The 25,696-nt window shown below is 41.5% G+C and overlaps 1 protein-coding gene across 1 annotated transcript in view; it reads right to left on the reverse strand.

The window, feature by feature from the left end:
* Window positions 1–5,423: 5,423 nt before the first annotated feature.
* ppargc1b (peroxisome proliferator-activated receptor gamma, coactivator 1 beta) overlaps window positions 5,424–25,696 on the reverse strand; it is a gene marked incomplete at its 5' end in the record, with an annotated part of 85,223 nt that continues 64,950 nt past the window's right edge. The window contains 9 exons of the mRNA XM_080035693.1: window positions 5,424–11,296; window positions 11,475–11,602; window positions 12,177–12,295; window positions 12,808–12,865; window positions 13,450–14,143; window positions 14,578–14,642; window positions 16,961–17,006; window positions 17,581–18,655; window positions 20,804–20,929. Coding sequence (XP_079891819.1) covers window positions 11,205–11,296; window positions 11,475–11,602; window positions 12,177–12,295; window positions 12,808–12,865; window positions 13,450–14,143; window positions 14,578–14,642; window positions 16,961–17,006; window positions 17,581–18,655; window positions 20,804–20,929 — 2,403 coding nt within the window. The 3' untranslated portion in view covers window positions 5,424–11,204. The remainder of the gene's footprint in view (window positions 11,297–11,474; window positions 11,603–12,176; window positions 12,296–12,807; window positions 12,866–13,449; window positions 14,144–14,577; window positions 14,643–16,960; window positions 17,007–17,580; window positions 18,656–20,803; window positions 20,930–25,696) is intronic.

A 25,696-nucleotide genomic window follows, 5' to 3' on the forward strand; every position in this document is an offset into this window, starting at 1 on the left:
CTTTTTTGTGTTGTTTTTTTTGTTCTGCTTAGCACATGCAGTACATGTGTGTTTGTTGCAGCATTACACACCCATACATCTGTGTATGTATGATGAAGTGTTTATACACGGACAGCATATTTGAAAAATACTTTCTAAGACACAATCTCTTTGCACTTTTTCTGTAGTCTTGTTGAACTATCACCACCCTTTTCATTCATTTCTGTGTTGAAAGGTTTTTACCGGAAGATTTACAACCAAGCAAGTATTTGACTGACAGCAGTGTTCAGCTCTGGCAGAGTGTTGTGCCAAAATGTATTTCCCCCAAAATAGGTGCACCCCCGCCGCCTTTCCATAAATGTTCAGTCAGGAAAAAATAAATAACATAATGTTTTGAGTACACAAGCAGGATGACAAGCTGCAAGATGTTCTATGGGTTATTTATTACAGGTTTTTTCCCCATTACTCTGCTCAAACAGAACAACAAAGTAAGCACTGCTCAAAAAATAAAAGGGTTGCAAACTTGTATGTTACACTTAACAGTGGTTATGCTTAAAGCTATAGTATGTAACTTCCGTTGACTCCATGAGGAATTTTAAGTAATTTGAAAAACGCTGCCGGCGCATCTACATGAAGTAAGCCTCTTGTGTTCACTCATGGATTTCATACCTTCTGCTGTACGTCCATTTTTTTTTGTAGCAGTAGAATCAACAACTGAAAGATTTGTTGGGATCTTTTGGGATTTGTCGGAGGGCGACACCAGTTTGTAAACACTGCCATATACTGAGAAATACTGAGAGAAAGTTGTGGAGCTGATAGGCTTAATCAACTTTGTGTCAACTCGTTTGGCGATGGCTTGAATGTAACAAACATTCATTTACATGACAAAGTTACACACTATAGCTTTAACATAGTAATAGCATTGCAATTTCTATATTTTAACATGTTCTGTAGTTAGGATATGTCATGCTGATTACATAAAATGTTTATGTTGTATACTAAATGTCTGCCACACTTAGACTTGTTCACCATATTTAACTCAGTTTATACTGCATAGGCTAGATGTTGTTTGACCTGCAACATATTTTTTTAATAGTTTTTTTACAAAACAGATGTATGCATCAGACATGCAAACATAGATGCTGATGACACACCTGGAAACAGACTGTTTGAGAGTGACTAGAAGTGTGTGTGGATGAGAGAGAATTGTCTGTAGCACAAATGCAGGATTGTTGCAGGAAACATGCACAACACATGACATAAACAACAGCGGACAAGGTATGCATATCTGCCAGCTGCAACAACCATTTTGAGTTTTTACACATTAGCTAATTCTGCCACAAGGGGCCATACATCATACTCTTACAAAACACAATATGATGTCAGAGTGGGATAGAGAAATTAAGATCATCACTATAGAGCCACAATGGGGCAGGGGGGACTCGCGCTTGGGTGACATTGCCCCTCCCTCTCTGCCTTACGCAAGGTAGTAATACAATAATAGCACGGAAACCTAGTCGTAGTGTGTCGTCACTGGTGGATATGACGCCAGTTGCCCATGACGTAAGGGTTTTGCTGGGAGCTCAAATGATTGCCGTATATGGCTGTGATGATCAGCGGAGCTTGCAAAGCTTGGCTCTGACGCAGGGATAACCCGTGACTGCAGCGAGAGAGAGAGAGAGAGAGAGAGAGAGAGAGAGAGAGAGAGAGAAGCAAGCAGCTGCAGCACAAGCCGTGAGCCTTTACAGGAAGCGAGCTTTACCCTCATTCTAGCAGCGATCGGGGGCAGTCGTGACTGCAGAGCTGCCAGCCTGCAAGCCACAGCCGAGAGAGCGATGCAGGACTATTTATAGGACAGCTATGCATGGGTCTGGGCTGCAGTTTCTAAGCAGAAGAAGGCACTTGACTCAGTATTTGCTCAGAGCTTTTCTTGCCCAGCAACGCATTCTTATCATCAGCATTTTGAAATGCACTCTTCTGCCTTTTGTGGTCAGGTGATGCTCTGTAGACACAATTTAACCTGACATGTTCATAGTAAATCACCTGCATTTCAGAAACGTGTCAGTTGCGGCCCTGTGGTCTGAGGTGCTGTAGCTCAAATGAGTATTTAAAGCATGAGATTATGTATATTTGATCATGTTAGGTCTATTATAAAGACATACCACACAAACAATACACAACACATGAATTAGAATGACATAAATTCCACCACTTATGAAACGTATCTCCAATGTATGACTGGAAGTTTACTGCACCATAACTAGGGTTCGACAGCAGCATTGTAATGACAGTCTTTGACTTATTCATTCAACAGATACATCTGTACATTAGATTTCAGTGTTCACTCCTGCATTAAGAACAAGCTCACTTGCACTGCACCATCTTAGTTTTTTTAAGTAACATCCAATGCAATCATTATAGGCAACCTGAAGGGTGTGCACACTTGCTTTTTTTTGCCAGTTTTACGGGGCAGTATACAATATTTCTTATCTCATACATTTACCATACTGTATAATCTGTAACTAGCTCCAACACTTTATTATACCATATTTGCACTGATTGAAATAAACAAACCAAACACTGTCCCCAAAAAATGTTGATATAACTATGTATCGTTCAACATTTCGCCTTCTCTTTAACTCTGCTGATATATTTGACTTAACTTAAGAAACTGGAATATTGACTAAAGTAGTGTTCTGTTTAAATTAGTGTGGCTGTATAGCCTTCATTTGTAATAACTGACCCACTGTCAATTGATCGGTCAGTGTATAAAACGTCACATCGTCCATGGTAAATAACAATACTACAGGAGGAAAGCCATGCCAAATCATTTCAGTCGCACCAGGTGGGATGTCCGTGGCTGGCTGCTTGGATCAACATGCCTCATGAGGACAGTTAAGAGGCTTATCAAACAAATGTAGCAATATGCAGGATCTGTGCAGAAAGCAACCCTATCACAAACTGCAACACATTGAATTCTCCGGCATCTGTTCAGTGATATAACATCCCATACTGATGTACTGTAATGCAGCTGTTTTTCATATATGTGATCAAAAGGTCTTTGGGGTTACATACATGTAAATTATTGCCAGCTGTATAGCCATGTACACAATCTTTAATCAGGTTGAGGTTTAACTCCTTTGTCAGGGGCAGCACAATTATAACATGCAAGACAGTGAGAAACATCGAAATACACTTAGTGAAACCTGTCTGGTAAAACAAGAATGCTTAATGTAACACTTACCAGTTTGTTGCACAAGGTGACCTTAGATCCGATGCTGCTTTCTGCAACGTGTCACATTTCCTGTCTTGACCTTACGTACTGTCTCAAGGGGACAACACTCACACTGTGACTGATATGCAAATCTAATTTCTAAGACAACATTAATGTAATTTAAAGTATACCTAATAGGTTTCAAGCTAATCCGTCTGAATAGACACAGGACAAATTAAGTTAAGTTAGATTTGATGAAAACGCAGGGTTATACAACGTGAGCAGAATGAATCACAGCTAAATGTACTTCAAATGAAAATGAAATACATATAAACATTGTTCTTTTGCACATTTCATCTAATTTTGACCTGTAAATGTTGCTCCCTTCCTAGTTATCATAATAACCTAATAATCAATGTGTATCAGTCTAATTGTGAAAACGCTAAGGCACAACGTTACCTTAAAAAAACAATATGTAAAACAAAGGACCCATGTTGCTCCTGTTCACTTGATATAGTATTTGTGAATGACACTCAGACGCCCATAGAAATGAAATGACGGAGCTCGGAGCATAGTTTTTGCTTGTAATTTGAATAAACTTTATTCTAATTTCCTATGGACATTATCATGAGGGGAGCTCTATGGACCGTTTGATTTAAGAGAATAAATCTAACTAGTAAAGAGTTGCATTTTCTTCACCAAGGTTTCAGGGACACATCAGCCATCAGTGAACAATTAAGTTAAAACAAAGTGATTGGATAGAATGGATAAACCAACGTCATTCAATCAATCTTTACATCGGGGGAAGTGTTGAGGTTTATGGTTTACAATGTCTTGACCTGGTGTTTCTGTCAGAGTTAAGCTGACGCTCATGGGAATTGCACTGTGTGTCTGATAAATGTGCACCGCGCCGCAGAGCAGCTCAGTTTGCTGCAGTCACGACTGCCCCATGGAAACAACCAAACAGAGGACAGCAGGGCACGGAATGGCTGACAGGATGATTTCTAATCGTCTGCTTTCTCCTCTGGCTTTGGGTTCTCCAATTAACCACTAAAAAAAAAGGTTAATGCTTTACAAATGATTGAAATGTGTTTCCATCATGCATTAATGATGTGTTATCCATCTCGCTGTTGTTAGTTTGTAATGTTGGAATATACACTCAGTTGGGAATATAACAGGGGCACCTACAGCTAAATGCAGTATGCCCTTGCAGCAATATATCCTTCATGAAGGTCATGGAGTTACATTGTGTGTCATAACTGTTTTACACACACATTTTGATTCAACTTTTTGCTAATTCTGGAGGTTGTAGTTTGTGCTGCTGGTATGCTGACAGGTTCTAGTATTCAGCCTATACCATCGTTAGTGGAAATGGTGTCTGGAAGCATTGTCAAGATATAGATTTGAGTGCATTGTCATGAGCCATGTTGGATAATTTATAAAAAAGTGAGAGCTATGTTTGTATTAGTGACCAGCTTCAAGAAGCCAGAAATGATGCAGAATGCAGGGAGTCTTCAATCAAGCAGCTCTGTGTAGTGCTTGTAGATTCAGACAAGCTGAGAATCAACAATGAACTTTCGCTCTACACATTTAAACTGATTCAGCTCATTGAATTGGTTTCTCATTGTTTTCATGAGTGTAAAGTGTTCCCATCAACTGTCGGATTGGTAAACATGTTTTCAATAGGAACAATAAAAACAGGCTTTGGAACGTGATTAGACATTAGCCATACTCAAAACATGTCTGATGTGTATTTATTCAACTCATCTTGCTGTGAATTCCATGGATCCCAATGTCATTTGGTTGGTTTTCTTGGACAATATCTGGCTTTCTTACTTGTTATTTCTATATATGCTTTATTGTTCTGACAGAAGACCAGAGACCATCAGCACAGCATTGCTGGTATAGTGATGTCCTGTGCACAGACATCATCAGTGCAGTCACTGAAATGTGAATCACAGTTTAGCCAGGCGGAAAATTGCCAGGGGCCTGTTAATAGGATGCTGTTTAACCAGGGGGAAATCGGGAAGAGGGAGTGTCCACAACGAGTGAAGCTGAACCTCCCCACATGGATAGAGTGAGTGATCAGCTGGATGATGAAGATTTGATATACTATCTATGGTGATCACACAATATATGTAGCAGTGTGTGTACGCATGGCAAGAGCAAATGCTGGTGTTTTTTAAATAGATAATATACAATCACCAAATGCAAGAAAGAATGCTGTTCATTAGGATTTTATTTTTTGGAGGCAAATCAATGAATATATGTACTTTATACAGTATATGAGGAGCACATCTCTACAGTTTCATAATGTAAACAATCTCTGAAGAGAAATGTATTCAGTTTAAAAGGAAGCCATATTGTCTTCTGTTTTAAACTATTTACATGAATTAAAATATAATTTATAATATCAGATACTTCCGCTTCTATGAAACTAGATTTTAACAATTCAAAAATACTGAAATGCCTTTGTCTCCACATTCTCAAGACATATGAAATCACACAAAACTGAGAAAAAAAACACCATTCAAAGACATCCAAACTAAGTGGCGCATAAATAAAAAAGAAAAGAAACCAACATATGTAAAAATATAAAATCTCACTAGCAGTATTTACTTTTTTTGTTTTTACCAAAAACTAAGTTAAAAAAGAAAAAAAAAATATTTGTGAATTTGATAGTCATTAGATGTAAATAGACAATATAATAGTAATGAAAAGAAACAAAAAAACAATGTATGCCCTTTATGTCAAAAATATGTCCTTCCACCAAAAAAACACCCACTATTATTCATCAGATTTTGACAGTTTGCAGTCTCTACTAGGTGCTTATTTGACATCACGGTTGCCATCAAGTGTGACAGATTACCCATTAATGTATGTGTGTTGTACAACTGTTTATGTTGAAATTTGACACAACCAATTTGCAGATCAAACACGGAAAGGAGTCTAAAGCCACAAACAGGCCGGTATTGCAAGCACTCCTGCCCTGAAGGGTAATTTGATAGTGTAGCTAGCTGACAGATACATTGTTTTCCGAACTAAAGAAACAGTGAGTGACATAAAAACAAAGAAGTGTTAAAAGGGCCATGGCATTGGAAACATAACATTTATAAAACTGAATCTGAGCCACACTTTTTATAGTTGAAGTTCTATTTTTTGGTCAACTTGCCTATCAAGTTTTATGGTTTTTCTTGCCATTTTCCATTTTTCTGAAATGAAAAGTGGAAAGAAAGATGTATTGCATTCTGACGAGGGTAATTCCCTTTTGAATTTTCTTTTTTTTTTTTTTTTGGATTCGTTGTCCGACCTGTCTTGACCAAGTGGACAGCCTTATATTATTTTTGAAATGTGTCAACGTGTTCTCAAAACACTGAGGAGAATGGTCAACATCGAAGTTTTCTATAAGAAAGTATATAATCATCTAGATATCTACACAAACACACAAATATATATTCATATATATGTATATACCTTTTTATAATATGGCTATTGAAAAAAGTTTTAATTACATCAGTAATTATTTAATAATAAACCACATTGGATTGGAAAGGAGTTGAAACAGTAATAATAAAAGCTTGTGGTATAGCTTTGTTTTCCCCCCCAAATTGACTTTTAAGGCTTGCCATGATGAAAAATGGGGTTGTCATTATGTCTTTATCCCCTAGAAGTCTTGAGGTATACCCTCACAGGGACAGCGACAGCCACTGTAGAAATCCCATCACATGCTGCATTCTTATGATTTTTCTCAAAAAAGTGGAACCCTGAAGTTTGAATTCCATGTAGAAAACTGTGTATGCTCTTCCTCCACAGAAACAATGACAGAGCAACAGGCCAACAGGAACTAGTTCACATATCATGTGAAAAGATTAGCAAAATGCTGAGAATTGTAAGAAAAACTTAACTGAAAAAGGTTCCACACAGCTTTAAGGGCAAATGTATTGTCCAACTCCACCTCCAACACCTTTAGTGTCTCTTAAATGATTCACATGTGTTGAATCAGGCTGCCTAATTGAATGCTGTCTGTTTCGAGGTGATGTAAAAGGTGCAGCTGAGTAACTGGGATTTCTAAAGTGTCTCCCTCATCTGTATCAGCTGTTACGGCAAACCACTGACAACTGTTTCTTCTGTTCCTCCCCTCTCACATTCCTTTACCAGAGTCAAACATGTAGTTATTACCTGTTGCTATCATATACGTAAGTGTCGAATGCAACTTGAAATTTTAACAAACCTGTGCACCATCAAAATGTGGCAATAACATAGTTACAACAGCTTTCTTTCAATGAGAAGAAAAATAACGTGAAGATATTTCACTATATTATTTGTGAGAGAGTATATTAGTACGATTTGTTTTGTATACGTGTTATGTGTTTACACCGTAACTGACCACATTCTTCCTGTAGTTTGTTTTTTATGATTTTTTTTGTGTGTCTTTAACAGCAGTCTACACACAGTACAGTATCCTATTTCACTTGCAGCTCAAAGATTGCCCGTGTTGTAGTTACACAACCAACCATACACTGTACATTATTACCTCCGTTTTGTTTATCTTTTCGGAAAGGCTATCTTTAAAGATAAGATTATTACGTATTGCATTTCAAATTGCTTTTTAAGAAAACAGAAGGACAAACAAAATATTAAAAAATATTTCATAAACAGCAAAGCAATAGAACCTTCTAGTGTGATAGTCTAAAGGGATACTTGTATATTTTTTGTCTTTCTTTTACAACAGTGTTGAACTTTGTGAAGTCATTTCAACTTTATGTTTTCCCTTCATTTCCTCCCTGCACTGAACAAACAATAACTCATTGGAACAAAACCGACCTGACCATCCCCTGTCTGATTAGCAGTCTACTATGACCCACCACCTTTAAAAAAACACACAATACATTTTATGTTTACAATGAGGCATAGTGCTATATACACATTTTATATTCATATATTATAATATACTCTTTTTTCAATATGTAAACCAGCACATTCTCTCACTTTTTAGTAGTATACATACTAAGCACAAAACATTATTCAGTTGTTTGCGATTAGTTTTGTTAAAATTGTTTCATTTTTTAAAAAGTTGACACCTGTGTCTCTCAATCAGTATGTATAGCACTAAATTCTTTTTGTTAGTTTTGGACATCAGTGAGCCTGGAGAACGCGCTTCCTTCTAGGTCACTTCAATTGCTGTTATTTTTTTTTAAACACTGAATAAGGCGCCTTTGTACTTAGTGTGCGTTCCTAATAAAGTCAAAGGAGAATCAAGAGATGTAAACATTCAATTTTTTGTGTGTTACCAAGGAGTTGATTAGATAGAGAAAAGGACCAGGAAGCGAATGGGGGGGGGGGGGGGCTATTTGTTTAAAAGCAGTTAACCAGAGGGTAAGGAGGGGAGAAGACCTGGGAACGAAGCCTTGAACCAACCCAGTGGACATAACGATATTGAGAGTTAAAATTGGAGAAAGAGTTGGGTTGCTTTTAATGGATAAATTCCAGGACAGGTAGAGGAGGAACTGGGTAAAATTTGGTAGGAATGGTGTGTCCCTCGAGAAAAAAACTAGTGCAGGAGGAGAAGAAAGAAGGGAATCTTCCCCTCCGAGCGCACTAAAGGAACCGAGCAACCACCAAAGCCCAACCAAGTTCAACACCCTTCCGTCCCCTCCTAACCAAACTACCTGCAGGTATCGGCAGTGTCCGACTCAAAACACGAGACAAAGACAAAACACTCAAGTTACACGAGGACACAAGGTCAAGAGACGTCGAGAAACGGACACGCTAAAAACCATCATGAAGGAAAGTCTAAGAGAAAGGGGGGGGGGGATTATTCCACCTCACAAGGGGGCTTATTGGTAGAAGGAGTCACGGTATTAAAATCAAACACAAACCCCAAAAACTACCCAAAACTGCCCAACAGTTGGGGGGAAACCCTCACACAGAGAAAAATTCCAACAAAAAAACAAAAGACTCATAAAAGAGGATTGGGGGGGGGGGATCCAGTAGGACAAGGACATAAGACAGGGGGAGCCTGGATGGATGGATAGATGGATGGATAGATGGATAGATGGATGGATGTGAGGTAGAGATGCTCAGCTGATACAGTACCTCCCAGACGAGAATTGAGATTCTTGGCTGAAACTTTGATACTTTCAGGCCCATCCCTAGCTCTTTACCTAGCTGTGTTGTTGTAAGGACTGGCAGGCTCCAAAAGGCTCTCTCCCTTGTTCAATGGCGGATGCTACTGGCTGCTTCGGGAATGTACATTTGGCACTAACCCAGATAGAATCAGTCACATGCAGTACATCGGAAGACAAAAGAAAGTCTACCTTTTAAAGCACCAATACGCTCAACAATCTTTGGGGCAAGCAGAAATGGGGAAAACATAATGATTATTACATTCAGATTCTTGAATACATTCCGTTTGAACCAACAGATTCATCTACTTCTAGCAATGGCAATATTCCTTGGGTGGATTGAGTGGAGCAACTTGGTCTTGTTCTTCTTTGTACTTTAAAAGCCAGCGTTTTGTTTAGTCAACGTCAAATAACTTATTTCCAGGAAAAAAAAATGTCCTGGACAATCCAAATAGCTGAATTCCAAGTAACAACTGATGGCTAAATAGTGGTCAAGTAATGACTGATGGACTTTATGTGGAAGAAGATTGGACTGGGATTATCTAGACAAAGTGCGGATGTGACTTATTCATACTGAGTCATTCACTGAAAGTGCCAATGGCTACCAACTGTATTTCCCCATTTTAGTCCTGCTTGCTGCAGTCCAAATGTAAACAGTAACTGTTGCATTGGCTGTGCCATTCAAGGGGTGTCGTTAGGCTGCATGGACACATGTTCAATGGAAACCTATCAAATATACATCAAGACCCCCTCTCATACAGAATATTAACCTGGAATCAACCAATATACCCTCCCCCCCAAGTCTGTTTTTGTAAAGTAAGTTATGAATGGACAGATTTAAAACTACAGTTATTCTCAGCCATTTTACAACACGTGCAAGTGCTTTTCCAAAACATTTTCTTGAGTTCACATGGGTTGGAAACAAATTCCAGGTGAAATTATTCCCAGGTCTGAATGGAGGTTTTAAAGTATAAAAATGCGTACCAAACAAAGCCTGCAGCAGCCAGTAGCAGAAGCCAAAATAGTCAGCATGGCAGAGTAAGAGAGTAGAGTCAAGAGGGGAGAAGTGGAGGACAGCGGAGACATTTACCTCCTTACAGTGCATAGATCAAATCAAGGAAGCACTACAATTACAAAAAAGAAAAAAACATGATTTTTTTCTTCATTTTAGATTTGTAAACTTTTTATCAGTCATCAAATGATTACGTTAAATGTTTCTTTATATATTCTTTGTCCATAACGCACACACAGTAGGTTTGAAAATTGATAACATCCACAATTTTTTTTTCTGCTAAATCAAAGCAGGATTTTTTTCTGGTTAAACAACCGCACGACTTCATGGCGAAACATAGCTTGCAGGTTTCACCACCCGTTACCAGAAAGAGAGTTTTTTTTCTTATTTTTTTTACAAAACAAACAAAGAACACGCACACGCAGAAACACACACCACGACGACCAACAGGAATAGCAAGGATTTTGCTACAGAGGTCTCTCATGCCCGCTGTTTCAAGGAGGGGTGATTAATGTCACCGACACGGACAGCTTTTTGTTATTGTAGTTCAGCGGAGAACTGTAACATTATTGTTTATCGTTGTCGCACACTTGCTGTTAAAACGTCCCTATTCCCCTCTCCATTGTCTCTGAACTTCTCCAGTGACTCCCAGTGGCTTCCTCCGTTTTTTAAGCAGTATCCTCCGGTTGAACGAAACATAAAAAACAACAAGGTCCTTATCGTTACTTTATTCCAATGGTAAAAATGTAAACATTTTGCGAGGTTGCCTTGCATGGAGGTACTGAGAGGCGTGTCTTGAGGGGCAGAGCCGTGTAGTCCGAGGGGTTGCTGCTGCAGTTTACTAAGGCTGGTCACTCAAGAGGGCGCTGTGCTGTCAGCGGTGCAGGGACTTCTGGGCCTCTTTCAGCAGAGTGTCAAAGTCCAGTGCATCGTACTTGCTCTTGACGGGGCCCGGACCGGCCTCATCTACAAGATAAGAAAAAATGACAAAAAAGGTCAAAACTGGAAGAAATCCAAGTCAAATGCCATGTTCCTTGTCTATGTTCTTCTTAACACCAGTGAAGAGGTGCACTTAACTTATGTGGGTTCAACATGCAACATTTGACTACTCTTTTCTTCGTAAGTGTTTTACATTGTGAATTACCGAGATCTATGTAGCGTTTCCTTGACAGTCTTCTTAGGCCTGTAGGTCCGTTGTGGAAAACAGTCTCCCGTTCCCTCCAGTGTTTCTGAGCCCCCGGCTGGCGGATCTTTATCATGCCACAGCGCTCCCTACCACCAAGACAAGTCCAGAGACATTAGAACATCATATGCATTCTATTGTTTAACGCACAAGTTGAAAGAATAATTAGATTGAAAGTACATCCACTACAAAAAATACAAAATCAAGTTAGTAAAGCAATAAAACTCAAAACTCTCCATTATTGATCCGATCTGTCCCTGGACCGATGCCTGGATCTTTGACTTAGTATATTGTATCAATTTTAATAGAATGAATGTCCAAAAATAAGTGACATTACAATTGTTTGGAGAAGTGTGCAACAAAGAAAAGGGCACTCTCTTCAAGTCATATATAATTCATCTCCACGGGTCAATGTGTCCTCTGTATTTGACCCATTCTAACTATTGAGGACAGAAACAATGCAAACCCCAGGGGAACAAGTCATCACTTCAAGGGAATTGAGAAAAGCCGTTACGATGACTTGCTATTTGCATTCCACTTACTAAAGTCTCTATCTAGCATTGAAACATAGGCTGAAATTCACAATGCAACCCGTAGCTCAAAAAAGAAAGTTCCCACATCTCCTCTCCCTCAGATGGATGGAATCCAGATCGGGAGACTTACTCGTTGCAGATGATGACTTTGCAGTCCTCCGCTTTGCCGAAAACCTGGAAGCGTTTCCTCAGCATGTTTTGGGTCACGCTGGTTGGCAGGTTGTGGATGTAAAACACCTGGCAGTTGTCCTGGCAACAGGGAAACCATGGCAACGGTTAGGACAAAGGACAATACAGAATGCGGATGGATGTGGGAGAACTGGAGCAGGAAGGCAGAATCTAGGGCCACATCCTGTAACTCAACACTTCAGCATTCAATTATTCTGATCATCCAGCTGCAGTATAGATTATACTATTATTATATATGTACTGGAATCCTCTTAGAAGTTCCGGGGCATGGGGGCGCCTTTAGCTCAGTCGGTAAGGCGTCCCCCTCCCGGGCCGGGCCCAGCAGCGGACCCGGGTTCGATTCCCGCCCGCGGTCGTTCTCTGCATGTCACTGCCCTCTCTGCCCCATTTCACCTCTGTCTCTCTGCACTATCAATAAAGCATAAAAATGCCCAAAAAATATCTTAAAGTTCCGGGGCATAAACCCTTTGCTTTAGAGGTGTGCTTTATTGATTTAAGGCAACACAAAGTGTGTTTAGTTTGAAAGTACTGTAGTATGCAGAAACGCTGTAGGACGTGGATGCGCTATTTACCTCTTCAGACTTGGCTTTGTTCCTCGGCATGTCGTCAGGACAGATCTCAGAGTTCTCACTAGAAGAGGGGAAAGAGAGAGAGAGGGAGAGAGGGAGAGAGAGAGAGAGAGACAGAGAGAGAGAGACAGAGAGAGAGAGAGAGAGGATACTATGTGAGATAGGGGCGGACATTAGCTGAAACTTTTTCTCCCACTATCCACAGCACATTTCCCTGTCTCTCTCTCTTTCTCATTGTCTTCCACGTACATAAATAGTTAGAACACTGACCTCATTCTAACTGACACAATCAAGTTATACTGTAACTCACAAGGGTACAGTACTACTGACCTTATTGTAAGTCAGTACTGTGTGTGCGCTTGGGGTAAAAATCCAGTGTAAACAGGCCTGTTGCTAGCTAAGGTGGGCCTCCTTTGTTTACACACCCCTTTACAGAGACTAGGCTGTGTATTAACACCAGATTTTTCTTTCAGCACTTACACAGTATGGACAGGTAGCGGATTGTGAGAAAAATTTTACTGATTTTGACAGCGAGCATTCTCCACAATCACTGACTCCACCTTTAATCTAATCTATTTTACCCACATTCTTCACACTGCTCCCTACTTTCCCTCTCCTCTTGCACACCGTCTGTCTGTCTCTCACCTGGAGTCTGTCTTGCTGGCGGGGGAATGGGGACACAGGTTGAGGATGGGCGAGGGGGAGCGCGACGCAGACAGGTGCTCAGCCTCTTCCTCCGAAGCCGGGGGCGTGGCAGCAATGGCCGCCATCTTGAAATCTGACGGCGGCGTTGACGATATCACCATGGTGACCGTCTGCCTAAGTTCCGCCACATCTGATAACAGCAGCCTTTCCAGGCTCTTCTCGCCCTTTCCATGATCCGATACCTGATCATCGGTACCCGTTTTTGAGTTTGCTAGGGCGGCGTTCCCTTTGTTCCCCCCCTGCGCCTGCAACATGGCGCCGAGCATGGCGGCGCTACGCTTGCGGCTCTCCCCCAGGCTGGGTGCACAGTAGTCGTGGTCGCCGAAGGTGCTGTGGCTGGTGTCACCGTCCCCGGCCTGGCCCATGCGGCGCAGCTGGGCGTATAGCTCCGTCTGCTCCGGAAGCTTCCGCTGCTGGTGGGCGCGGCTCAGCCAGGACGAAGCCTTCATGGTGGAGACGTTGGTGTTGGTGTTTGAAGAGGGATGAACCAAGTCGCTGCAGCCACCTCCTCCTCCTCCCCCTCCATCACCACTGCTGCCACCGCCCGCTCCCTCACCCCCCTTCACTCCCTCTGCCGGTTTGAAGAGCTCGTCCTCCACTGGTTTGTGAGGAGGGGTGGTGGGAGGGGTCAGACCTGAGGGGGGAGAGAAGAAAGAAAAAAACTGTTAAAGCTATATTGTGTAACTTTGACTTTTTCATTAAAAAAAGGAATTCCTGGGGGCACCCGTGGTGCCAAAAAAGATATATAAAAAAAAAACTTTCTTTGCTCCACAAAACTTTCTGTATGGCTGCGTTTACAAAAACTGGTGTCGACCCCGACAATGGTGTCGCCCCGGAAATCCTTGCCGATCACGAGTTGTTGTATTTCCTCAGAAGTCCTCAACGGGGCAAAATAAGTTACCCACTGTAGCTTTATTTATAGAGCTCTGAGGTTACTTCTAATCCCAAACAAAATAAGACCTGGTCCCAATATCTGTGTCCCTTATGACTGCAGCTTTCAAGCTGTAACCCGTTGACATATTTAATATATTTCGAACAAACAACCGCACAAACAGACGTTGTGTTTACCTGCCGTTCCACACAGATCCACATTGAGCGTCTGCTCAAAAGGCTTGGTGCTGAACTGGGACTCTCTGATGGTGAAGAGACAACAGAGATCACAGGGAAAAGCGCGGGAGAGAGAGAGAGACAGAGAGAGAGAGAGAGAGAGAGAGAGAGACGAAAATTAAATACATTTTGGAATCTGTTGTATTTTTAAAACATTTAAGTACAACTACATTAACAACCTTAAAATGTTCTAAGTAGAAGCAATTTTTCCCTCCTGAAATGCACACGGCACAATTTCAGCTGATGCTTGCTACATTTGAATTAGTTTTTTTCCCTGTAAATGGTACTGGCATTTAACAGCACTGCTCATTTCTTATCACAACAAGCACATGTACTCCACTGTCCCCCTCTCTCTCTCTCTGCTATTCTTCTTAGGCTGTCTATTTCTGGCTGTCTGTTTCTGTTTCTCCAGTTGCCATGAAAGAAAGGCAGGAGCGGTGCCGAGTGGATTGGCTCCAGGCGGGATATTACTTCCCCCCTCTACAGAGAACAGGGGAGTATAAAAAAACAACAAACACTACAACTTTTTGTCTTTTTTTGGTGAGCGTTTCAGGAGACAGATTCATTTAGAAGATGGACGAACGCCAGGGGGTTTGCACGACAAAATGATTCACCTTTGTGACTGTCGGTTGGAGCTGGAGAGGATGGGGTTGGGGAGGTTAATTTGGAAAAGTAAGAGCAGTGAGGGCAGAGCTCTGTGTGGCACTGATTAAAATCTGAGTAAGCCCAGCCCAGGGGTCCCCGTTTCATTGGGAATCTTGAAACAAAATTGCGATTCATCTTGTTGCAGGCTCAGAAGGTTATACAGGTCTTATGAGATTATACATGATGACCGGAAAACGTGGTACACATATATGCATTAAAAAGTGGATCCAGGTTCTTGTCTTTTCTGAATCATGTGTAATTTTTGTAATTTTTTTGTATTCTTATTTCCTCACTAAGACTCAAAATAATTCAGTTTAGGATATGTTTAAATCCAGTCTGGGCTAGATACTGACTTTGGTATGATGCTGTTAAATTGTACTTGACAGCACTTGTACTGTGTTATGTGTCAGTCAGTGGTTTTAACTTTTTTCTTTCCATTTGCTTTTTTTAAGGCGCCAAAAACAACTCCACTGAATAATTTGTAGTGAAAATGAATTAGTAATGAATCATTGCCAGATTGTGCAGACTTAACATACAGGCTATAATGAAACAAATACCTAAATAGGATCAAATCAATGAGCGCTACATTTTGGAAAAAAATGTACAGCAAAGGTGATTAAAGCAGTCATTTGCGTGTTTACAGGCATTAGATTAGTACATACGAAACAATCCTTTGCTCCTTAATGGAATCTGTCTCTCGCTCAGTACTCATAAATAAATGATCCCCGTGAGGTTTAATGCGTTTCTTCAGCTTAGTGGAACAGTAGCTCCCCTCCATTAAATCCATTTGAAATTTACATCAGACTCTAGGTAGGGGGACAATTCAACCTGGAAAAAAGAACCTAGCCATCAATTACTGCGCTGTTATGCATTTAAGTGATTACAAATTTGAAATCTGAATAACAGCACATTACAACCTAGATGGGATCTAGACTGATATGAGCCTACGTTTAAACTTAACCATCTTCCACTTTGGCTCTAGTTACCATAAGCGACACGGCAACTACAGTAGCTGACTTCTAAATGGCTGCTTAATTTGGCACTTGTAGCCCTTGGTGTAATCTTTTACTGAGATTGATTAACCTTGTTGGGTTTCTCTGGAGTCCTTTAGAGAAATTGACATCATTTGCCATTAAAGATACTCTGAAATGCTTTTCATCAGACCCAGCAGAGTGAGCCAAAATGAAGAAAAGCACTGCTGGGATTGTTTAATGACAAACAGATGCTAATTGATTTCTGCAGCTGTCGGGCATACGTTGTGAAGTACTTCTCAAGTATTTCTCACTATACATTTTGAGACGCAGTTTTTTCAATAAGGCTCAGGTAAAACATTACATCAGAAGGCAAGCATTTGCAAGAGGCAGGATTTCCCACAAGGCATCATTCTACCTTGAAGTGAGATCTGGAAATTAGCCCACCAACAGGTCTATTTTTAACTTACATAAGTAGCTGGTAGGACTAGAAGATCTTGTTTTTTACAAGACAGTTTTATGATTGCACTATATAGCATCACACCGAAAGAGCATTAAAGGGGCTGGGGAAGAAGACATTAATAAAAGGATGCTTCAGCAAGGCTTAAGCTGAAAGTAGTCTGCCACTGCAGGCTTGATGCTGCATGAAAAATGAAGGAGGCCTCTTTTTACCAAGCTTCTATACTGTGTGAGGAAACGCAGCAGGTACTTCAGTCAGAGATACTCACCCTGTGGACTTGGAGTTGAGAGGCAGACAGAGGCAGGCTCTCTTCTCTGCAATCAGAATAAAAGGCCAGTTACAACCATAAATTACATTACAAACATGCTTGGAAGACGTGCGTGTGTCTCTGCGACCCCCCCCCCCTCCCTCGCTTTCAAGACGCTTACATCTCCAAGGACTAACTAAATCTTACATCATTAAAATGTGTCATAAAAAAACATATTGGAAATGTGGCCAAACAAATCGTATCGTTTATATGAGATGAATTACAGTTACTGATTAAGAAAAATCGACACTTTGCAAACAAAGATAATAAAAGCCTGTAACATAATGTAGCATGAATTTGTCCAATCCATATCGCCATTAAGGCTGGGCAACAAAGTTAGATTTTTTTGGCACACACACTGAAATGCCACAATACCATTGAGTGTCGAAAAATGTCTTGCCGTTCGATACCAAATTTAAATACATGAGGGCTGGAAAAATCCTGTTTCTTTACCATAATGTGTAATGATATCTTGTTAAAACGGATTTCATAGAATGTACATGGAAGTCAAGGTATCGGTATCCGCATCGGTATCTGTAACGATATGGGAAATATTTGAATGATACCCAAGCCCGACTCACCGTTGTTGAAGGACGGCTCCGTTGTACCAGCACCGCCGTCACCTGTCGTCGTTAGTTGCTGTGTCTGCGGTGTCTCCGTGGTTGTCCCGCCTCCTATTGTGATTGGCAGGAACTTGAGCCCTGTCCAGCCCTCCTCTCTCTCCTCCCTCTCCCTCTCCACGGCCTCCCTCGCCCGGCCGGGCCGCAGCCTCTTGGCGAAGCGGCTTGGGAAGGAGGCCAGACGTCTGGAGCGCCGCACCGAGAAGGAGCCGCTGTCCTCCGCTGCCTCCTCTGGGCTCTGAGGGGCCTCGGAGGACCAGTGTTTCCTCTCAGGGGAGGACGAGTCTTTACGTAGCTCCGGTTTAACAGTGCTGGAGCTAGGGGAGTGGGTCTGGCTTGATTTAGAGGGAACAAACCCTCCTCCTCCTCTGGTGGAGTGCGGGCTGTGAGAGCGGGTGACGTAGGGAGGGCTGTGCAGTCTGTAAGGCTTGCTCACGTCGTAGGAGCTGCTCTGCTGCAGGAGCTCGCGGAGGAGGGAGTTGGCCTTGGTCTCCCTCCGCCTGGCGAAAGGGAGCCTCCTGGGGGGGGCGGCGCTGTGGCCCGTACCCGTCAGACCAGACCCACTACTAGTCCCGGGAGCGGCCACCAAGACCACTCGGCTGTGAGAGTTTGTTGTGGCGGCCGTGGAGCGGGAAGAGGAGGCTTCGGGTCTGGCCCGAGGCCTCTGGGACTCGCGGTCCTTGCGCTCCCAGCTCTGCTGCTGCTGCTGCTGCTTGCGGTGGGGGAGGCAGTAGGTGTGCATGTAGGTGATGAGCTCCACCACAGAGTGCAGCTCTTTCTCAGAGGTGAACTGAGGCTTGGCTGGCTCTGGGGCGGGGACCTCCACCTCGCTGCTGGAAGACTCCTCCTCCTCTTCATCCTCCTCGTCCTCCTCCTCAGACTCACTGTCCTCTTCCTCATCCTCCTCTTCCTCCTCGGTGTCTGGGGCCGGGGTTCCCTCTGACTGCCTGGCCGTGGTGAGGTGGCGATGGAGCTCTGTGCACAGGCGGCCGGCCGGACGCACCGCTCGGGGCTTCCTCTCCTGGGCCAGGTCACTCTGAAAGGGAGGAGGAGGAGAGACACAAACACATGGCCAATCAGAGCAGACTAGGCTTTTTAGAAGGCTGGGCTAAAAGAGACAGGCTCTAAAACGGAGTGGTTCAGATAGAGGCTGAATAGAGATTCAACAATGGCACTGTGAGAAATATAAAGTTTTTCTTTGGGACATTACACAATGTTATTTTTGACATTACACAATTACACAGTTTCTCCTAGATACCAAGATTACAATTTTGAACCTGAACATTTGCACAATATGTGAACTTTAAATTGGATGGAGAAATATATTCTGCAGCCTCAGTTGTTCATCTCTGCAAACTTCCACACTGGCGTTATGACAAAAAAGAGCCACTGAACTGAACTATTTTCATAGGTAAATGGATAAGATCTGAATGGGGGAGGGCAAATGGAGAGAATGTGGACCTGTACATCTAATCGTGTTAACCTTGTCTGGGAACTGGAGATTGGACTAGAATAAATTAATGCTGCGATAATATTATAATCATAGTCTCCGATGGAATACCTGGCTGCAACCAGCTAATTTGACCTCCGATTTAAAGGATTGGGGTCCGTTATGTAATAGGTTAACTGGTTTTTGTTATAGTCAAAAACCAAATTGTCATCAAATAGTTATTATGTTGGCTAAACCAGCCCTCTGCAGCCTAAACCTTACCATTCGATGTTGTACCCATTACAGAATTCCTTTTGACTCATTTGGATGCAACACATCATCCATTCACGCCTCTGTCAATATATCAATACAAAATGGCAGTCTGACAGAGAAGCCCTCAACTCCGGGGAACTGACACTAAAACCCTGACATTTACTATCAATGTTTTAGATGACACCTTTTTTTCTATCAACCAACCTGCCACCACTGTAGCTGCACTGGACATATTTCACATCACAATGTCTACAATTGTTCACAGGAACAAGAAAAACAAAACCAAAAAATACAGGCTCTTAAACGCAAGGTGTTTTGTCTTCAATTTCCTGCCCTGGACACAGACACACTGTACACACAGTAGTACATTTTGCTTCCGACTTTGTGAGGGATTATTCAGTGTGCAGCTGCGATGAAATGGCTGATTCTGTATTACTCCTACAGAGGGAGGAGAGAGGGAGAGAGAGAGACTATGATTCACTGTTGCCCTCTTGCCATGTCAGTCAATACTCCAGCCATCTGCCACAGTAAAGCCACACTACTCTAAAAACTTAAGCTCAAACACACACACACACACATACTTACACACCCTCCTAACCTTACTGTGTGTGTGTGTGTGTGTGTGTGTGTGTGTGTGTGTGTGTGTGTGTGTGTGCGTGTGTGTGTGTGATGGATACAAGCTTGGCTGATCCTCCCCACACTGTGTATCCTCCTTGCTTAAGCTAGAGCAGAGGGCGTGTGTTAAAACTCGCCCGTGCTTTATGCTCACACAAGATAAATAACCCGGGATTGTAATCAAAGGCCACCTGAAGCACAATGCTAGCAGATATCCAATTGCTGCTAAATCATACAGCGGTGAGCCATTGTGTATGTCCTCACTTCTCCAACACCACCATCCATCATGAGCAGCAGCTGAAGGTCTCTGCAAGCTAGAAGGCTCAAAGAGTTTTTTAGTCTGAAATTAAATATCTGCCATGTAGAATATTTTAGGCTGTTGTTTTCTGTACTGGCAACATTAATGTCATGCTAATGAATTATTATCAGGGTTATAGAGTCCTGTAGGAAAACAGTGTTATGAAATTGTGTTTCGTAATCAACAATTTAAAGCATTTTTTTTGTTTCAGTGCCTTTCAAAGCAGACCCCAAATGGCGATATATCTCTTCTGTGTATTGGTCTGACTGTAGCCTGCAGAAAAGAAAACCAGCAGTGACAGTGATTTTAATAACTCACCACCCCGCTATGGGTAAGTTGATTGGGATAATCCAATGTTGTTATCTCACCAGCCTTCAGAAGACATAGGGAACGAGGCGTCAACCAGTGAATACAGAATGTCAATGTCTGAGGAAGACCGATGTAGGCTAAAAGACGTATTGCACTATACATTATTGAAGAGTTTGAAATCACATACAACTATCACGTACTGTAGAACCAGCCACATCTACATTTAATCGATACACTTTCAAAGGCCTCCCGAGCCTCACCTTGACTAGAGGTCTGACCGGCCGTAGGTGCAGGCTTCTGTTGCTATAGCGATGGCCGTGGGCTTTATCTTTGTGTGCGTCGATGGCTGTGGGCACGTTGGGAGGAGTCAGCAGCAGCTTCTTCAGCTGGTGAAACAAAGGGAGGGAGAAATCAAGTTAGGCTGCACCTTGCAAAGTTAGCATCAAACATATTATATCAGTGGTAAAAACAAAAACAAAACCAACAACAATAAAACAATGTGCATTTGGTCTTGTAATTGAGGACCAAATGTTTCAACATGGATACCAATTTTTGAGTCCTTAAAATAATATTTGGGATTAAAGTTTGGACTGATGGTTATGATTAGTATTAATATTAAGTTTGAGTTATGACGCCCAATAAATAGACGTATTGGAATGCAATGTGTAGGAAGATAAACTGAAAAGCTAACCAAGTCAGAAAGGATACGTCCATAGTAAAGTATTACAACTTCTTACACATTGTATAAGGAATTCAAAAAAGAAACTGACTGAAAAGAATGAGGGTTTGTTAGTGAGCTGAACGTGTCCGACATTTGGCTTCTTCGGCCTTCTGTTCCAATTTCTAATCTATATTCTGTCTGCCGTTAAAGCGCTGCAGATGGATGTTGGTACAAGGGAATAATGTGCAGAAGAGGGCCACGGGGTTATGATACTGTACATTTATCACATCCCTAAAGCTGACAACTACATGGCACATTCACGTTTCCCATTAAAAGAGCTGGAGACAGCCGTTTCTCTCGCAATGATAACATGGAATGGAATAGAACTTCTGACCCTCTTCCCTCCTCACACTGTCTTGTCTTTCTCTATCAATCCTTATACATGGTTCTGGTCTTTTATTCATCCCTGCTTATGGCTCTTTTGTCTCCTTTAGTACCAACAGCAGCCTTTCTTCCATCCCGTTCTCTCCATCTCCCCTTCCCTCCCTTTTTTTCACTGCCACCTATTTCAATTCCAGTCCTTTAAAGGTGGAGTATGCATTTCTGGAGAACACTTGTTGTCAATATAACTTTTTTCAAAATCAGGGAATATCTCATCACAATTCACTACCTGTCTGCACTGTGTGTGCCCTGAAACATACATCTGGTGTTAATGCACAGCATAGGCTGGGCAAACTGTTATGTAAACAAAGGGGACCCGCCATAGCTGGCAACATGCCCGTTTACAGGGCCTAGGCTGTGTTTCTTTTGGGAACACACACAGCACAGGATTGCGAGGAGATTTTCACTGATTTTGAAAAAAAGTGATATTGACATCAAGCATTTTTGCGGACTGCACATTTAATCCCGCCATTTCAATATTTGCCACGGTGCATTTCTCATCTTCCTTATTTTGCCCTGTCAATAACTTACTTCATCTATTCTAAATCTATAGGCTATAACATCAAATACTATTCCTTCTCTCCATCCACCTTACCGTTGTCTATTACCACTCACTAATCCCCTTCTTCCCATACCTTCCTTTACATCAAACAGGAAGCTGCTGTTTAGATGCAGGGAGGACACGGAACAAGCCCCTCTTCAATCCTTCCCTGGTATTACCTTTCAAATGGATATTAAACAAAGCCTCATTCCCCACTATCCTTTTATTATTATTTCTCTTTCATCCGTCCATTCATCCATTCATTCCAGTGGATAGTTTCATGACAGAGCTATCAGCTGATATAAATCAGCTTAGGGAGAAAATCCCCCGGCTAAGCTGCGCAGCGTTTGCTTCCAGGAGAAGACGATGTAGAAAATACAGATGTGATAGGAATGGGGATTGGGGCAGCAGGATAAAACCAGGACTTCCTAAAATGATATGTAGTAGCAAAGGGCCCTGCACACTGAGGCGTCACTGACTGCAACACATTCTACTGACAGCAAATAGGATCGGAGGTCCTCATTCAGATGACTATTTGTGCGTCAACGTTAAGATAATCATTTTTAAACCAATGTTTACCCAATCTGACTTATCACTTCAATTTAACCTATGAAATGACAGAGTCGACGTAAAACCAGACTACACTTGTTTTATGTTTATAATTATAAAGAAGCCCTTGTTACTTTATATGGGGAGCTTCATATACTGTATATGAGAAGGCCTCGTAATACCACTTAGGTGGCATTTTAGGTTGGCAGTGCACATGTGTTTATGGGAAGATAATGTGAAGTCATTAATATATCAATATATCAAAAATATGCTTCTCTGAAGAAATAAATATAACAGGTTATTGTTTACAATGGTGGCTGACTACAGATCATTTCCCAGGGGTCATAGCGAAACCAAAGTTCTATTTACAACCCTATCGCCGCATATTACTGTAATGCTTTAATGAACACACCATTACAACCACGCAGAGTTAGTTGGCTGTTACCACAGAATACTATCTGGTTCAAATGACTGACAGGACTATCAAGCGCTTCACTAATGGGGCCACCGGGGCCCTTTGCGGTCAAGCCAACTTGGCTCAGAGTGTGTGATGAGTCCCCATTGAGGAAAGTGAAGAGGAGACTGAAGGTTTGTGTCTGTGTGAAACATTGAAAACCCCTCGGGCCAGCATCCGGGGCTACTCAAACACTCTACTCTACTCTGGAGGCCTTCCTACACAGCCCCACAGCCAGCATCAATGGAGGCCTTGTTCTGTGGTTGGGGCCACACAAAGACCAGAATGGGAAAAGGTGCAATTGAAATCAATCACGGATAATGGTGAGTGAGTGAAATACGCGCAAATGAAAAAAAACAATGCAAATACATCAGTGGATAATGCAAACACGTGAACAGAGACACACGTACACATACTGTATAAGAATATGTGAATGGTTGTGTGAAAAAAAAAAATTAGTGAAAAAAAAAATATATATATACAACTGTAATTGGACTTATTAAAACAGTAATTTAAGACAGAGATGGGTGACAGATTTGCTTTTATATACATCTACATGTCATTAAGAGTGTATGAATATATTAATTACATTACACAGACCAATAAAAAAAGGATGTAAATGGCTTGAGTAGAGTTATGACTAATATTTTATGGTTAATATTGATGTCTTAGGTGAGAATCCAATCAAGCTCATAGAATTCCAGACAGATACACACATGGAATGGACAGGTACACAGCCTACAGTATAATGTCCCACCAGTAGAGGGCAGCGATACACTCAGGCCTTGAACACATGATTGACAGCACTGGTGTGACAGTAAACTACTCTAGGGGATGAAGCACACGCACACCTGGCAGCTTTAGTTATGTATACAGCATAATGTTATTACAGCAGGCTTTTCTGGGTGAGTTGAGTTGTGAATGTTAGGGTGCTACTTTGTCACTGATAGTATGCACACTGATACAGAGCTAGGGTGCAAAATGATGTGAAATTGATGTGGTATTGGTGAAAATGAACACATTTTTTTTGGTAAATTGTACAAGTGGGAAACATTTTAATGGCATTCCTATTTCAAACTGCTTGCATGCCTGCTTTTGTGTTGATGTTCAATAGAAGGTTAGAATGAATAGAGGGGAAAGACAGAATTGGTCAAAGGTGTACCTGACATGGATGATACTAGGCATCTCATAACTTAAGATAGAGAAACTCTGACTCGACTTTGTCATGCTGGTCAGAAAACTTGCTGCCCTGAGCCGTACCAAGATGATGCCCAAGGGGGAATGAATTCACAAGTTGTAAAGGTCGAAGTGGTGGTAGTAGCCTGGCAGCAGCAACAGTAGTAATAGTAATAGTATAGGTATTAATGGTAGGTTGTGTGACAGGAAGTTAGAATAAAGTAACAGCCAAGTTGACTGTGTGTGCTGAGTTTCATCTCTACTGTTACAGTATCTGACAGTTGGTGCAGTATGAGTCATGAGTGGTTAGAGCAGTGATACAATGCACGTCTGTTCCGTCAAACGCAAAACACAAACAGTTCAACACTAAGCTGAGCGCAAGCTAATGGTTTATAAACTCAGCTTAATGTTTCAAGTGAAATAAAAATTAAGATTCAATTGCTGAATCTGTCAAGTAAACCAGGGGTTATTGTTAAAACAGGTGCCTTTCTGAGAAATGTCCTGCCATTGTTTAAGTAATGTTTTTTTTTGTTTCCTTGCCGTGCACCATTGTTTTGATTTGTAATGATTTAATTTGAATTTTGTGCTCCATGCCATGTGCCATGGCCGTGAGCCATAATAAATAAATGAAAATTAAATAAATTATTTTTTTCTTCTTACTGAACTGATTTTTTCCCCCCAGAACAAAACTGCATCAAACTGGACACTGAAATCATGACATTGAATTTTAAAGTGAAGTATTATTTCCCTTAACTTCACACTTGTACTACTTAATCTGCTCAATCAGTTAGTCTGCTTCTTGTTTTGCTTTTGGGGGGCATCCTCCGTTTAATATTGTATCGTAATATTTATATTTATAAATTTATATTCCTCAAGATACCTTTTACTCTTTGTTTATGTTAATAGCATGCCTATTGTGTGCATCATTTGATCACAGAAAAGTCCCTGGATGTACCTGGCAATAAAAACTATTCTGATTCTAACCTTTTTGATCTTATTTTTAATGATTTAGATTGTTATGCCCAAGGTCAGTGTGGTCGCGTTTGAAAAAAAGTCTAGGACTGAGAAAGCCAGCTGACAGAAGATGTAAGTAAGATAGAGGGATTTTCTACGGTGCCTTGCACTTTACTTAATGGAGTTCTTCTCTGTATAGAACCGTAGCTCTCCAACAGAATCCACCACTCCTCAGTTGACCTTCAAATGAGAGAGGTAAAAACCTGATACTACTGACATGTAGGAGACTGATTAACCAGCCTATACACTTAGTCTCATTTTGAAACAAGTCAACTGTTGACATATGAGTCTTCAAGGTTGAACACAAGGGCGAGGGC

The sequence above is a fragment of the Ammodytes marinus genome, assembly GCF_949987685.1.
Source record: "Ammodytes marinus genome assembly, chromosome: 10".
Taxonomy (NCBI): Eukaryota; Metazoa; Chordata; class Actinopteri; order Uranoscopiformes; family Ammodytidae; genus Ammodytes; species Ammodytes marinus.